Consider the following 17056-nt stretch of genomic DNA (forward strand, 5'->3'; position numbering starts at 1 on the left):
ACCATGGCACAGGGGATGTGGTGATGCTCTGCCACCCTCCTGTTTTCACATTGTGCCCCAGGCTGGGGTATGAGAAACTACAAGGGAGGGCAGGATGTCTGGTGTTCAACCTGAATAACTCTAAAAAGTCAAGCGCCTGCTTGATTTTGGCTACTGTTTTGCCTAATGAAGTGAGACCTGACAAAAAGCATGGGGGACATTTCACACCCTGGAAGGAAAGATTTCTTACAGAGACCACCCCAAATCCTCTTTCTTTTATAAAGGGAGGTCACAGCCCACTGCAGCAGTTAGCAGCCCTGCCTACAGAGAGCAGAAGCGAGAGCTGAAGGGCTGTGTTCAAACAGATTTTCATAGCTTCCTTTGATGGATGAGTAGCCAAAATCAAAAAAATTTAACCTAAACAGCAAGGTAGAGACAGCAAAAGCCTTCTCCTGTCTCAGTGCAGAAAACACATTATGTAGCTTCTTCTCCTTCCCCACAGTAACAAGGCACGAGGCCATCTTTTGGCACTAGTCCTCAGTCACATGTCAGGGACACTTTCCCCCAGCCAGGAGGATGAGATTTGCAGGCTTTGCTAGTCATCTGACATCTGCTAGACCCATGCCTTGTTCTGCATGTGCAGAAATGCCTCTGGTAAATGACTACTGCAAACTTGCATAAGGCATTCAAAGCTAATGCAGACAGCATTCAGACCTTCTTAAACTAGATAGCTTGCAAAGCAAATCTCAGAAATCTTTCCAAATCTGCATTGTTCTGATAATTTTGTGTTCTTGGATTTTAGACAATAAACATAAGGTACTCCTGTCCTTGTCAGTAGTTTAAAAACGGTCAGCCTCCAAGGTTTACTGGTTAAAATATAGCCCTTGGCTATCAGAAAATACATATAAATTGAAAAGGGAAAATAATTTATGAAATATTTATACCACACTATCACTTCATTCATACACTCAAGAAAAACAACATCAGTGTCTGTTTCCTTAAATTTTCTTCCTCTGTAACTCACAGCTTTTAGTTTTGTGATACTGCAGTTAACAACCCCAATGCTTGTGTTCTGGTAAGCAACTCTCCCCACTGCTCCCAGCCCTGCTTGCAAGATATGTGTCTGTACTTACTTTTGTTTTTTTGGGATCTTGATATTTTCCGGTCTGTTTTTTTTGGTTATTTCCTTTCCATTCTTTAACCATTTGAATCTGAGCGCAGGGTACTCTGAAGTGGTTTCACACCTTAGCACTAGCTTCTGACCCACAGCAGCCTCTTGGTTTTTCATTTCCTTCAATTTGGGAGGCACCGCTAAAGAAATAAAAGAACGTGCTGGTGATTAGGCCATCCTCAGAAGGGAAAACAGCGTTAACTCAAGTTGAGCTAGGCAAGCTACAGAAAGCAAAACCCCAGACAGACTAGCAATGCTTCTACTCCAAAACCTGAAAAATAAGGATAATTAGTCTGTTATATGTATCATCCTTGAAGCATAAGGGCACGTTAAATGACAGCCTAGTTTTGCCCTTTGGAGTCGTCCTACATAGGTCTTATAACCTGCAAGACATACACATCCTTAGTGAGAACTGAACTGCTGCTTCTGAATGTGGTATGAAGCACCAACAACAGTTAAATTGATCGTATGCACCGAGACAGCGTGCTGCAGCAAGCAGCCTCGGTAGGTAGTACAGAAAGGGAAGAGGAGGGTGTCTTGCTGTTTTATTTGTTTCAGCTGCTATGAGTCAGGGGGCTATCCAAAGGCTCCAGGTGCAACTGATATGACAGGGAGCTAAAAGCATACATAGAAGCTTGACAGCTTCCCTAATCCAAGGGAAAGGCTTTTGCTCCAGCCAAACATTATAACCCGTATTACACACCCACCTCAAGCCTCATCTTGGCCATATCCTTTCCCTGGGGCAAAAGACAATGGGCTTGGAAACCCATCAAGAGAATCAATATCAATTAAGAGTATTTTGGACCCAGAAGGGGACACTGCATTGAAAAGGCTTAGCCAATGGCTCCCACACACCGAAGGACTCCAGCTGATTCATCTCAATTTCTACTGTGTCACAGCAATAGTGTTTTTTGTGTGGGTAAATCTCAAACCGTTTAGGGTTTTCTAAGTTAAAGACCTTTAATACTTCACAACCAGTACTGCTCTTTGAGCACAGTTTTCAAAAGAAGATGTGGTTCCTCTGTGAGACACCACCCTTCTTTTGACTTCCCGGGTTAGCTGTAAACCACCCTCTATTGTGCTCCAGCATCGAGGTAAACCACCTGGTTTAACCTTACTTCCCTTGGGGCTTAAGATAACACCTTCACCACACAGACGGGGGAGGGCTAACACGGGGAGCCGCAGCTGGTCAGCTGGTGGGTGATAGCCTGTGAGTCCATCCCAGCTCAGCTGTGCCCCGTTGTTGGTCTATACCTTTGAGGATCCAATATTCCCATGCAGCACCTCTAGCTGCAGTGTGTTTTGTTTCTTGAATACCTGTAATATTGTCCAAACAAACAAATGGCCACCATGGCTAAACGATTCCCTGTAACATGCAGATTAGGAGCATTCACTGGGACACAAACAGGTCTCCATTACGGTCATGTACAAGAAAATGTTTTGACAAACTGGAACACGCTTGATGATGCTTTGGTATCTGTTGCTTGTGTGTTTGTTGAGACCTGCTAATGTCAATTGCCCTTAATTGTTATTCCAATCAAACAAAAAGCAAGCAGTACCAATGTGGCCATAACTATGAAAGGTGTGTATAAAGAACTGGAGACACACATGCCCAATTAGCAGTTGCATGTTGCAGACAGCAGCATGGCCTGTCCCACATGTGAAGTGACCTGCCTGATCCCAGTAAAGCCCAGGGGAAAAAACACCTGATTTCCCTGGAAACTGAGCCTGGAGCAGAGCAGCATAAACAACGGTGGTTGGGAAAATGTGGTCTGCAGTGAATGAGCAAATGAGGTCATGCCTACTGGGCCATCAGCAGAAGACAGGATAGGACAGAGAAGCTTTCAATAATTAAAAAACTTTTGATTAAGAGGAAGGCGACAACTTTTTCCATGCATCTCTGCTGATGTGGAAAACGAGTCCCTGGCAGGAAGTCTTGGGCTGGACATCAGCAAAACGTCTGAGAGGCACAACTGCTCTGAGGAGGGCATCCGTGGAAGTTTTATGTGCAGGGTAGGCACATGTGTCAAGGTGGCAATGAGACAGATTGGGTAAGGCCCAGGATATCATGACCAGAAAGAAATCTCTACTAAAATGTCTTCTCATATATTGTTATCCATTTTCCACATCCCCCAGGATAATTTTGGAAATTCCAGCATATTCCCAAAGTGCTACCAAAACAATTTTTACTTTCTGAAAAACAAATGCCCACAGACTATTCTGAAACCAGTATGTTTAAATATACTTTTATAAGTGTATGTGTGTATTTGTACATATACATATATTTACCTAAGCACACATGTAAATATTGAGCATTTACCCAAAAGAGAGAAAGGTATTTTGAAAAACACCAATCTTTAAATTTTCAAAAAAATGCCCAATAAGCATTAATTAAGAGCCTTATTACTGAGGTTTGTATTTACAGTTTCACTCTCTCATTAAAGAGTTAAGGTTATAACTTTTGGTTACTATGTAAGAAAATAAGCTGCAGAGATGTGAAATAAAAAAGCAATATTCTTTAGCCTGTATTTTGCATACATTAAGACAATAAACACAATTGCAAGGATTAACATTTTTGTGCTTAACACTTCAACTGGTTGTTGATTTCCCTGTCAACAAAGCAGTGTGAAAGTGGGAATAAAAGGGAGATGCCATTTTGTTCCTGAATTTTGTTTTAATTCAATATTATCTTCTAAAAATGACTTGCAGATTTTTTCCTCCATCGGAACTGTCAATGAAAAAAAAAGTGTTAAATTAATATGCTCAACTGTTGCCATAATTCAGAAGTTACCAGGAAACATAAAAGAGGATTTAATCAATGGCAGTGACCCTCACTAATTCACAGTAACTCACTGTCCAAGCATGCAAGCTCTTCAGGGAAAGCAGTAAAAGCTGCTCACAGACATGACAGAAAAGAGATTGTTTCTTCTTTTTTTTTTTTTTTCTCCTTTTCATTTACACTATGTTTGTTTCTGTTCAGCTGTAGTTTTGTAAAAGTTAATCAGACCTGCCAGGCATATGAGAAAGCTTGTGCTGATAAAAGTACAGCATTGTGTGCTTGGATTGAGATCAGTTTTCCCTGTTGCAAGAGGTAGTTGACTTTCATCACAGCCTGTGCCAATTTTTCTGGTGCTGGAAAGACAAGATCTTGTCTGAGGGGTAAAAATGCTTTTAAAGGAGGCAAAAATGTTTATAACGATAAGTAGACATTGCTTCCCCTGGCACCTCCCTCCCTTTGCCTCTCTACCCCTTCCCCCTTTGTCCCCATGGCATCTCCTGCCTACTTGGCTCCTTTCCACTGCTCCTTGCTGCGCCTGCCATGCAAGCACTGCTCCTGCCACCAGAGAGACTTCTGCCCAGTGCTCGCTCCCGGGGAGGCTTGTTGATGCAGCAGGAACCAGGGAGACAGGGCAAGGGAAAACACCTTCTGCGTCTTCTATGTATAGATGGGGGTTGAGGTGTCAGGATGACTTGTCAGAACGTATTGTGAAGATGCATGGGAGATTCACAGCGTTTCCTGAGGATCACGTTTTGGGCAGTGCTGTTGCCAGCAGCTCCGATACAGTGGCAGCAGAGCCCTTACACGTGCCATCCATCACAAAATGACAAGGGCCAGGTAGCAAAGAAAACATTCAAATCCAGAAGAGAAACAGCAGAAATGCAGTGTGGAAGCAGCCCAAAAGCAGCACTGCTTGAATGAAAAGTGTGGTGGAATCTACTTTATCTGTAATCCTTGTGCCAAAACCGGGGAGGGCCTCACATTTTAAGAGTCAGTTAGACACGCAGAAAGGCACTCATGTCAAACCCCAGGCTTTTCACCCACCCCGGACAGGACCTCTCTCTGTGACCCACAGACCTCCCCTGGTTTGCCAGACTTTCTACGAAAGCAAGAGGGGTGCTGATAGTGAGAGGGGGCTGTCATGCTGTGATGAGCCCTCGCAAAGTGGCAGAGCACTTGTGTCAGCAACAGTCCTGCACTGTTGGAAGGGTTTAACAGGTAAAAGCACGCAAAGTGTTAGATCTTTGCTTATTAAGACAGCTTGAATGCCTGTCATTTTGTTAGCAATTTTTTTCAGAAACGAATGTCTGTTGGCCTGCATAATATTGCAGATAAGGAGCATGCATTTCCATATTCTTTCGGCAAAAGTCTCACTGATAATGTATGACTGGAGATAACTTCTTCTTTCTGGACTTTGGTGAGTTTGGCAAAGCACAGCAATCTCCTCACCCTCAGTGTTTGATTGTATAGTTAATCTGCATGGAAGCTCAACACATTGAACAAATTAAACAGGAAGCCTGCAAAATATTATCACACAACTACACGCTTTCAGCTGAAATTCCATGAGTGGTTGTTTTTTTTCCCATTTCTTTTCTTTTCCTAGGAAGGCACAAAGCCTTTTAAGAGTCTCAGCACAGGAATGTATTAGGCATGCTTGCCAGTAGGCACATGTGCACAGTTTGCTGTGCAAAATTGTGACCAACAGCTTGGGGAGTGGTAATAGAAGCCACAAGAATAACACCCATTGCCTTGGCCTCAGACATGCTTTTTTGTAGCATAATGCTTAAGGCAGGGCAGTAATGAAAGACAAATTATATTATTTTCAAAAGCCTTCTGCCCTTGCATATAAGATTGTAATCAAGCTCAGGTTTACCAGCAGCAGGCCAGATTTTCTAAAGCCTTTGGTGCAAACCATATAAACTACACTTTAAAGTGTATACTGCTCCTGCTTAGACAACTGAAAAAAAAGCAACCAAAAATTCCATTGTTTTCTGTTGGTTTTAATCCTCCTATTACTCTTTCAGGCAACATTTGCATTCTGAACACTTTTCAAAATCTGACTATTTCCTTCCAGCATGTTGAGTCTCTGTGCAGGTTACCTACATGATAAAACACTGCAGGTAATGATAGGAGGTAATCCCACACAACCAGCTCTCCAAAATACCAGACTAACTGAACATGAGCTGAGAGACTGGAAAACCAAACAAATAATTAGCTACTTAAATAGGAATTTCTCAGTTCTGTACCCTTTTGAAAATACTGCCATATACATGTCAGCTTCTGGGTCTTGGTGTAATCTGAATATCTCTGTAGAGCAGCAAAAGGAAATTCTCAAACCTGGCATTTGTCTTGAGTATTACATGTAAAGCCAAGATCCACAGAACTTCATTCTTCCTGGTGATGTTAAAAGGAAATTTTTGCAGACTTCAGATGTCTTAAAGGCCAAAAGAAAGGGGAATGCCACAGACATGGTTAGCAACATGGTCAGGAGCCAAGAAACAGAGCAATAGGGAGGGATATAACACTACAGCCATGTTCTTTGAACACCGTATCAACAAGGAACCAGCAAATGCCACTATAAATCAGAGTAACTACTCTCAAAAGCTAATCACAAAGCCAACTGCAATTCTGATTACCCTGACTGGGAACAGCTCATGCTGTGGGGCATTTAAGTCTAAACTCAGTCAGCCTGACAGGTTTAGGTATGACAGTGCTGAAGTCTCACTTGGTCCTTTCAAAGTAATGGCGCACCCAGCAAGCTCATAGATCTCCACCTGAAGTATTTGTTTATTCGGGGTGAGATGCTTTCAAGTATGTGGTATGTCATGCCAGTGTTCATGGATATTTACCCCTCGCCATGAAGCTGCCCTCTGAACTTGCATTAATCTTTTCATTCTCCCTGTCAGAAGCCCAGGAAACCCTTCCAATGAGATTATCAAGGGCCAACTCATAACATAACCTTGGGAAGGTGAGGCTTTCAACAGAACACTGAAAATGGACATACGGAATAAGTACTGTGCAAATGCAGAAGGTCTCACCAGTCCCCCCTCCACTCTACAAATAAAAAGCATCTCCAGCGTAGCCAGAAAAAGGATGGTAGTGACAAACTGCCCTGTCTAGAAGTATCATGTCCACAAGGGAAAGCCTGAGAGCTCCCATTTATTCAGTGTAACAAGATAATGCCAGGCTGTCCAGCCTCCTGCAGTCACTCAAGATATCAGTTTCTGAGCTTAGACCTCCTCAGAGACAGGGATCTGCATTCAAAGACAGCAAAATGTAGGTTTCACAAGAGATGCTGGGTGTGAGCAAGCGTCTAACCTAAAGATTACAATTTAAAGGTCAACACTTAATTTATTTACTGATGATCCGTGTCTGCAGGAACACACCGCCTGATTGCATTAAATACTCTCTCTTCTGGTTCACAGTGCTTCAGCTGACTCCAGCTGGCTGCATCCCTGATAAACTTTGATGATCCTGTTAGACACTGTCAATATAAAAACCTGATCATACAAACTGAAAATGTGGGGACAGCATAAAATAAATATAGTTGTTATCCAATAAGCAATTCAGGGACAACTGCTCATAAAGTCGATATAAACTTCTACAGGTTTGTATTTTACATACCTAAGTGCATAAAGGTAGGCTCCGGAATCTTTATTTGAGCACTAGAATTAAAGCAATCCAATGCACAAAAATGCTATGCATGCATAAGTGCTGTGGACTTCAAGAGGAATTGCAAGTACTCAGTGAATTGGTTTTCTTTACATGAAACTACTTTTGATTTAGGAGCTGAATTTCAGGACTGCACATTAAAAAACTTTGTCACAAGTTGCATGCCTTGAAGCCAGATCGGGAAGGAAGCACAGCTTGCTGCATCATACATGTGTCTCTCTTTTCTTTGCTCTTCAGTGTAAGTATTTTCATCACTAATATGTATCTTTGCTTCAGAAAAGGCATGCATTAAGTCACCAAAAAGAGACTAGAATAGCTGAGAGAACTACCTAAGAGCAAAGGCTGTGGCTGCACTGTTGACTTGACTGGGTCTCAGACTAAGCCTTATGGCCAGACTTGGAAGGTTCATCTTTGGGCTGAGAGGCACACACATCTTAAACTTTGGGTCTCAGCTGTGGTACATGTGTGGCCACATTGGTGTGCCCTAAGGTCATGTTGGGAAGAGTAAAATCAAATCCAGGGGAAAAAAAACGCAAGGAAGGAAAGATGCTCAATGCAAAAACACTCTCCTTTTGTATAGTTTCAGGGGTTATTCCTCTGGATTACTCCTGAAAATCCAGTTCTTGGGTAACTCCTTGTTTCTCTTTTCTGTAGAATTTACTTTTTTGTAGCTGTGTTAGAGCTTTAGCCTTTCATTCTGATGGCTCAAAAGTGCTGCAGACATCTCCTTCTCTCCCTCTCACAGCTTGTATACTCTGGCACACTGCTGTATTTGGCATCATCAGAAAACACAGATATTCTGTGCGTTGAACCCTGTAAGCTGTTGAAATCCTGTATAGTGCATATAAATATATGCACTATATATAATATATATATTTTATAACTCGTTTCCATCTCCTTTGCTCTTGGTTACTTCTCCAGCCTGTCAGCATTTCTCCATCATGCTCCTTCCCTTCACACTGTACCAACAAATCTAGGATGCTCACGTCCAAAGGACACAAGTGATTGCTTTCCCTTGGATCCTAATCAGAGAGAGACCCATTTTTTTCTCCTGCCTTACACTATTTTCTTGGCTTTGTAGCTTTTTCTGATTCTGCAATAGTTCCACTTCACAGACAAAAGTGTACTGTGTCTCAGCCAATAAATTGCCCAGTGCAGATCTATCTGTGGCAGGCTTTCACACTCCTCAAAATCTTCCCCATCCTCTTGAGGCTGTGGAAGCCTTAAGAGAAGGACTAACAACACACATGCAGCAACATTGCCAGTGCACTTCTAGGTGTCTGATCAGAAATCTTACTAATTAAGCATGACAAATTGTCCCTACTCCCAGCGAGAACTCAGTCATATAATATATAGATGTAATCTGCTACATTAGTGCATGATGCAGAATTTAAATAACATCAGACAATGCTGTAGCCACAGGATTCACATGAATTTCCCCAGTATTAAAACAATTCTTCATGTTGAACAAGAAAACCAAAAGGACCTGCTGCCCACTTGGATGCCTTATTAACAAATTATATAACATGGGCAGTAGGGAATGCCATGACAGGTGACATGCAGTGGAAATGGTGGTCGGAAGATGATTCCCAGACTGTGGGATGCAGGGTACCTTAATGGTGACCGCTAATCACCTCATCCTGCATGAGTTCACAGAGCTAGACTCCCTGTCATTTCCAGCAAGGATACCTGAGTAATCTGAGTTTGGGGATATATCTACAGGAAAGAATAATTAGTGGGCACACAGAAACACCCAAAACAGGATTTACCAAAACACTTGCCTCCCCAAAAGTCCCAAATAATCTCTCCCTCACAAAGTTCAAACAGAGGCCACCACTTTTTTCACAAAATAGATGAGAAAATGTCTGGGCATCTCCAGGCACAGTTGGCAGTTTGGGGGTTCATTGTCCGCTGATGTTCTTCCCCATAATGAACCATTTATTCACATTGAAATTTTGGGGTTGCAAGGTGGAAAACCTGAGCTGAAGCCTGTCTGATGGCTTGTTTGACATGGACAGAAACAAAATCAAAACGTAGAAATTAATTTGGAGAAAACAAGATTAATTGGAGCATCGAAAGGAAGAAACTGTTGTTGCATTACAGGCTGCATAAAGTACTTACAGCAGTGTGAAGAACTTTGAAACTTTCAAGACATTGATTTGCTAATGCATAAATCAAACTTAACACTATGGGTATTGGCTCCTCATTCACCACTCTCCTTCCCCTCCTCTCCCTTAAATCCATTGTCATCAGCTCTCCTAGCAATACTCTTTTTCTGGGATTTATGTGGGTGTTCAGCACAGGCTGTGGAAGGACATAGGCTTACAAATACACCTGTGTGCTCCAAGACTGCACAGAGGAAACCTGCGGAAGGCAAAGGCAGCCATTCCACTGCAGCTCCAAAGCGGGGTCTGTTCCCACCCAGACTTAACTAGAGATGCCTCTAAAGTTTTTATTTTCTTCTGGTGCTGATCATAGGCAGAGCAGAGCATATACCAGCCCTGTCCCAGCTGCACAGCACCTGAAAGCGCTGTCCCCCTGCCCCTGTCTGCCATAATCTCTGCTAGGCGGATGATGTTGGAGCATGCTGTGACTCGGCTCCTAATTAAATTTGAAAGATGACCGCTTTCATACCTCCATGCCAAGGGGAAAACCAGCATGGTCTAAGAGTGCCAAAAGTGTGCCACCGCCTCAGCAAAAGGGTGTGCCTTCCCCCTGGGGTCACGGCACAGCTAGTCCTGACCCCTTCGTTTGACTGAAATGGGGCCATCACCTCTAAACTTCTGTTAGCAAAATCTTCCTATTTTTATCAGAAGTTGTGCAAAAAGCCAACAAGACTGAAAGCCACTTGGCTATTTTCAGGAACCAAGGATCTGGATATACCTGGGCACTGCACACAAATCATCAGCTCAAATTCAGCTCAGCAAAAATCTAAACATGGCACTTAATACTATGGGCTTACACAGTATGCAAAGAGGATCTAACCATAAACCTTTCAGCACAATTTACTTCCAACATATACTGAACCCCACATTTATACTCAGCAGCTATGGCGAAACAGAAGAGGAAACTGCAGTGACAAGGAAACGCTTATGTCATACCCGTTTGAAAATGTGCACAGGCTGTCTTCAGACAAATGAAAAATCAAACAAAATTCTTAAGTAAAAATATTGCTAACTATCTGCAACCAGGAACAGCTCACAAAAAGATCTAATTAGAAGCATCTCTCCTGGTTAAATTATTATACAAGATTAGACACGTTTTTAAAGGTCAACCTCCAAAAAATCCATAACCACATGATCAGTAAAGCGTGCAGAAACATGTCACAGTCCAGCAATCACCGGAGCAGGAACAGGAACACTTTATGCAACTCTAAAATGGTTTCTGGACTGTAGGCAAAAGTTCAAAAATTATGTAGGAAAAATCACAAGGCTTTTAAAAAATATATTCCAGATCAACCATAAGTGGTGGAATTACATACTGGAAACCTGTGTGAATGCTAAGTAATAGGCCACACAGGAGTGGGATCTTTACACAAATACAGAAAATTGGAACAGATTTCTAGGCCACCAAGTCCAGCCTGGAGCTCCTAGCCATAACAATCAAGCCCATCCTGCCAGGTGTTTATGTAACCTTTTGTCAAAATCCCTCAATGTCCTTAAAATCTATGACTATGTGAAAAAGACTATAAAGTGCATTAAAAAGTTATTATTTAACATCCTGCGTATCTAACCCTTGTGATTGTAGCCACCAGTATCTAGTTGGGGAGGAATTATGGCTTTTATTGTAGGAAGGTGATATTGTTTATGCAGAAGTCACAGGAAGACATTCTAGAGCCACTCAAGTACGTAAAGTGTAGCAAGTAATGTACATAGTTTACCAAATCTTACGTCCCGATCTAGACTCTCAATTGTCAGAACAGAGACTATATTGTAAAGTTTAGCTAAAAAGGAGTTGGAAAATAAACTCGACATCAATTCTGGACAAGCTGCTGGTAAAAAGAGCAAAGACACAGTAAATCAAGTAAACCTCCCTTCCTCAACTTATTATTTTAAACTTACAAACGCTTTTTATATGTCACAGTTTTGGTTAAAATCACAGCCTGAAAATTGATTATATCAATTGTCCAAGTATCCAGGTCTTTATTTGCTATATGATAAGAACTGAAGGCCCAGCAGAGCACTAAGGTAAAATTCAGGCCTTGTGGAAATAAAATGCTTTGTCATTGATTCAATACTGATAGATGGAGAAGTGTGCTACAGTCTTTGTAAGGGGAAAAAAAAATTACAGACCTTATCTATATCCAAATTGGCAGATTTCTAAGTAAAGCATAAATCATTTTTATTTAAACCAATGCAAAGCCTCAGTGTGAACACACTTAAACTGATTTAAAGCTGATTTATGATTAAACTTACATTAAAATCAATTCCTTAACAGATTAAGTTGAATCAATAAACTTCCGGATTAAATTAGTTCTAACAGGTCTTTCTAGAGGCAATGTTCTCTCTGCTTGAATTGAATTGGTTTAAGAAATCTGACTTTAATGACAGTGACTTTGTATGTTAACACTTACACATGTTAATATGCATTCATCATTCAGGCTAGAAAGACATCAGTGGGATTATAAACCTCTGCATAAAAAGACCAATGTCCCATCTCTTTCCTAGTCTCCTCTTTGTTTCGTTCTCAAGGATAATAACCTTGTGATCAGCTTCATTTTGCTACTACTGAGCTGGAGATTTTTGAGTATCATCTCCTGCAATCTATCTGTTCCACATAATTTCTAGTACAAGTTTCCGTTTGTTGTTATCTCTGCAACAAGAAACTCCTCTTTTGCTTTTAATTCCCAGCCAGGACACCGACTTCAACCATGAATTACCTGGGCTGTGCACACATAGCATCCAGCCTAAAATGTGCTTTTCTGCTGCTGAGAAACTACTGAAAAGCATTAGAAGAATGACTGCAAACTAATATGCAGCAAAGCTGTTTCCACCACAGAGTCCCACTAGACTTCATGCCAGCTCTGTTCAGGTTTTGACAGCTAAGATGCAAGGAAGGTAGCAATCTACACACTCCTTATTGTGCCAACAGTGTCAAAATCTCATGTGGGAGTACCCTGAGACGACTTCCCAGAAAAAAGCCCAGATGAGGAAAAGCAAGAAGGTTCCCATACATTGGTGCTGGTGTCATGCTGCAGCAGCCCAGCAGATTGCCTATCTATACCTTACAGAGCCAGCATTAAAATAGTCTCCAGTCTCAACTCATGTGGCCATTGTGCCACTATGAAGCTGTCTGAAGTAAATAACTGCAAAATCTGTTAGAGGAAGCTGTTGCTCCTTGACAGACACAGGAGGGATGTTTCCCCAAGCAGTAAGATAGAAGTACTGAACCAGAACCAAATCTCCCTTTAGAGAGCGTCTGTGTAGTGTTCAGACTAATTCTTATGTGTTGATGTTTTTTTCTTTCTTTTAGTAGTCTTAAAAAACAAAAACAAAAAAAGCCACCTTTCACAAACCAAACCACATTTCCTAAAAAGATGGTATCATGTCAAGTTCCAATCTGGATTTTCATTGAGAATAGCATGTAACAGGCAGAATGCATAACGTTCTCCCCAACTGTGCTGAACCCTAGGGGGCTGTCAGTCATCTCTTTTGTCCAGATTTTCTAGAAGACATGAGAAAGAAACTCATATTACACGAATAAATCAAAGATAACAGCTTGATCCTAAAAAAGTTTGGGAAAATGGAGATTTACAATGGAAACTGTTGTGCAACCCTGGTAGCAGAACTGGCAGGTGTTTCAGGTTTATTGTAAGACTCAGTCCTGCAAGGTGGCATGAGTAGGGAGTGCAGGACACTCTCACAAGAAGCCTAGTGACACCCCTGGTGATGAGCAAAAGATGAGTTTGGTTTTTTACCTAAAATGATGTACACACACCATCTGGCTTTTTTACCAATTTTTTTTTTAACCTCTGGCTTTTCTCTCACCGATTATTTCACTACTGCTGCCATCATGAAGCAAAATACATCTCTCTGCTTAGGAATGTCTGCCTATTCTCTTTCATTGTGATAGTCTGAAGTCCATTCAGCTGACTAAGGACCCTCTCTTCTGTCTCACAGTACTCCCCTGTGTTTGGGTGTCACAGTTGCCAAAATATTCTCTTACTAATTGCAGTTTGGGATTCTACCTACACGCTAGGGAGAAGATACAATTGTGGGGAGACCCAGTAATACAGGGGTTGAAAGCCCCTGTGATAAACAGATAAAGAAAAGATATACCAAAGCCTCTTGCTGACTGGAACTTGGTTCCAACCACGTGTCCTAGTATTTCAGTACTTCCTTCTGCAAGATTTGTCCTGCATTGGTAAGTACCTAATAATGAAAGCTATGCAAATGAAAGGCGTGAAAGATCGATGGAGGAAGCCAAGAAAGAACCACAACAGTATCAGAAAGGGATGTTCAGAAAAAAGAACGTGAGGGATGAGTTCACAGCATCTGCTGAAATTTAATATCCTGAGTCCCCCTTCTGGCTGCAAAGGGAATTTTATGTAGGAAGTGACCAAGCAGGACACCATTATGGCTAAAAGAAATGGAAACAATCAAGACAGAAAAGCACTCTGTAGACGTTAAGTATACTGTTTTCAAAGTATTACCTCATTCTGAATCTCTGTCTACTGAGAGATATCATAAAACTCAACATGGCTGAAAAACATAAAGCCCAACAGTATCATTATACTGAATGTCTACTGTATTTTCCCCTTTTAACTATTGCTTCTGGAAAAAATTTAAGACACACTTTGGACTTTGGAAGTCATTATTTACATGTGTGATCTTCTATGTGCAGAGTGTTTTATCTCATGAGCTTCATGAATTTCCAGTAGTACATGAACAGATGAAAGATTAAGGAGAAACAGTATCAAAACAGCATTTTCCTGGAGCCTCCAGAACAATCAAGCTATTTGTGATGGAAGGAGAGGAAGTCAGCACACACTGTGTGTTCAGGGAGGTGTGAAAGAGCCCAGAAGCCATTCTTATGAATAGCTCTGACATGAGTTGAGAGTGCATGGAGGAGGGTCAAATTCCAGCAAAACAACAACAAAATCATCATTTCTGGTGGCGATGCATGACATCTCCATCTGCCACTTTCACAAACCTGCCTAGAGTTGACTGAACACACACCAAACACAGTGTCTACCCATGGAGGTCCAGGTTTCCATGCCAAGAAAGGCAAAAACCTCCAGGGCCAGGTACTGTCTTTCAAACAGCATCTCCATCCCAGTCTTTCTGAGTAGATAAAAAAAATGTGATTTTTTTTGTTTCTCAGCTATCTCCTAGTGCTTATGAGATGGATTTCTTTTGATAGTAGTGAGAGGTTTGACAGCTGTTAATCCCCAATCCCCACAGTTTGGTTCCCCAATCTTAAACATAATTTAAATAATCAGTGGAAGCACTGACTTAAACAGCAGGCTTTAATCAAATTTTTCCTTGCCGTACCCCATTTCTCTCCATGTGTCCACTCTCTCCCCCTCCAAAAAAAAAAAAAAAAAAAATCTCAGTGGTTGCTATTATGACAGTCTTATTTATTATTAAGCATAGCCGCCTTTCTCAATTTCATAACTAGGCTCTCCAAGCTCTAAGCATATGCCATCTCTGCCCTCCATTTATTTAGCCAGCTGTGTAACTGAACATACATGTAATAACCCTATAAATTCTTAGATATTTTATGCTGGAAAATAACGTATTATCTGATATGTTTATTATCTGATTATTCTGCGGAGGGATAGAAATCAAAATACAGAAAAAGACGATTTTGACTGGACTTGCATTTGATGAACCAGCTAGACACACAGGAGAGGAGAGAAGCAGGCATTTTATTAAAACATGTTTTGAAATCACAATCAACAGGCTCACTAAACAAAGAAGTACTAAAAGTGACTTTATGAGTCACATTTGAGTATGGTCAGCACATCCTTAAAAAAAGGAGAGGTACCTCTGATTTAGGCATAGATTTGGAGAGAAAAATGCAGTTTTTTGCTATTTTAACTCTTATTCAGCAACTTCACTTTGAAAAAATAGGTCATCACATTGAAATACATGAAAAACATTAAAAAAAACTTAATCAGCAAAGCAGATGAGTCTAGCATTCAAAAAAGATCTCAGACAAGTGACATTTCTGTACTTTGGGCTTCCCATGTGGGGAAGCTAGTTCATGGTACAGGATGTGAATTTCAGAGCTCTGGTTATTTTACATTCAAGACACTTAAGGCATTGAATTCATATTGACTGGAGTGGCTTACTGCATTCTAAACTGGAGTATCACATTAGAAACCACTAAAATGAATGGTTCTTAACCTATGATAATTAGTCCAAGGGAATCAGAGAGAGGTACGGAGCGCAACTGAAATCACGCAGGAAGTCTGCCTAGCAGAATACTTGTACCGTATCCCTTCGTACGAGGCGTGATGTGAAATACTGTAAAACTGCATGGCTAGGTAGGGAGCTGTCCATCAGGGTTAAAATTCAAGAAAATCACTCTAAGTCAAGCACAAGGGATGTGGGAGGACAATAAAGCTCAGGAGGAAAAGGCATCGCTCTCAATGGAAGCCACAGGAGACTTGTGGTGGGATAGCTGCACAGGGAGTGTTTGGGGTAGAAACAGAAGAAGAAAGAAAAACTCAACAGAAACTGTCAAAATAGCACCATTTTCTCCCTGACCCACAAGACTCACTTCTGTGCAGCGCAAAAGCCTATGAAAACATGACAAGTGCTGCATAATGTGACCGCTCAACCCTCCCACATGCCCCATGTATCCTGGGCAAACAGGTTCTCCACAGAAGTAAATTGACTGCTGCATCTGGGTGAGGAATCCCTTTTTGGCCATTTTGCTTGCAAACTGTTGCTTGACGTTCAGCAATGTTTTCGCACAGCCTAACTTAAAGCACTCCTCTTCCACTTCTGACATAAAGGGCTAGTCTTTGTATACCCTGTGGCGAGAGGTCCAGACAAGCCCCTTTGTACCGCAAGCGCCCACACAGCGGGTGAGTGTGGCCCAGCACAGACCGATGCATGGGGAGGAGGGGCAAGCAGGGGACACGTGTGAGGAGTTAATCGGGTTTCACCAAAGGTATGCATTTTTCATGCATTAGTTAAATCCAATAAAACTTCACAGTGATCACGTGCCTTCTGAATTTGGGTGGCTTTGGTTGAATTCACTCCCAAAGCAGATTCAACTCTAATTCACCCAGTACAGTCCATCTCTGAAGAGGAGCTTCCGCTCCAGGGCTTCCCACAGCTGAACTCATCCACTTTAAATGTTAATACTTTGAGTGCCTGGCCTGGACCAGCTGTAGGACTGATCACCTGGAGGGTTTGTGCAGAGCATCCATTGGGCTGTAAATCCACAGTTTAGCCAGCTAATTTACCCTTATAGACAAGCCATTGTTTTGACATAAAAGC

At 41.6% G+C, this 17056-nt stretch overlaps 1 protein-coding gene across 1 annotated transcript in view; it reads right to left on the reverse strand.

The window, feature by feature from the left end:
* The window catches only part of NRG1 (neuregulin 1), a 306864-nt gene that overhangs the window by 154354 nt on the left and 135454 nt on the right, over positions 1–17056 (reverse strand). The window contains exon 2 of the mRNA XM_013295510.3: positions 1113–1290. Coding sequence (XP_013150964.1) covers positions 1113–1267 — 155 coding nt within the window. The 5' untranslated portion in view covers positions 1268–1290. The remainder of the gene's footprint in view (positions 1–1112; positions 1291–17056) is intronic.

The sequence above is a fragment of the Falco peregrinus genome, chromosome Z, assembly GCF_023634155.1.
Source record: "Falco peregrinus isolate bFalPer1 chromosome Z, bFalPer1.pri, whole genome shotgun sequence".
In the NCBI taxonomy this organism is placed as follows: domain Eukaryota; kingdom Metazoa; phylum Chordata; class Aves; order Falconiformes; family Falconidae; genus Falco; species Falco peregrinus.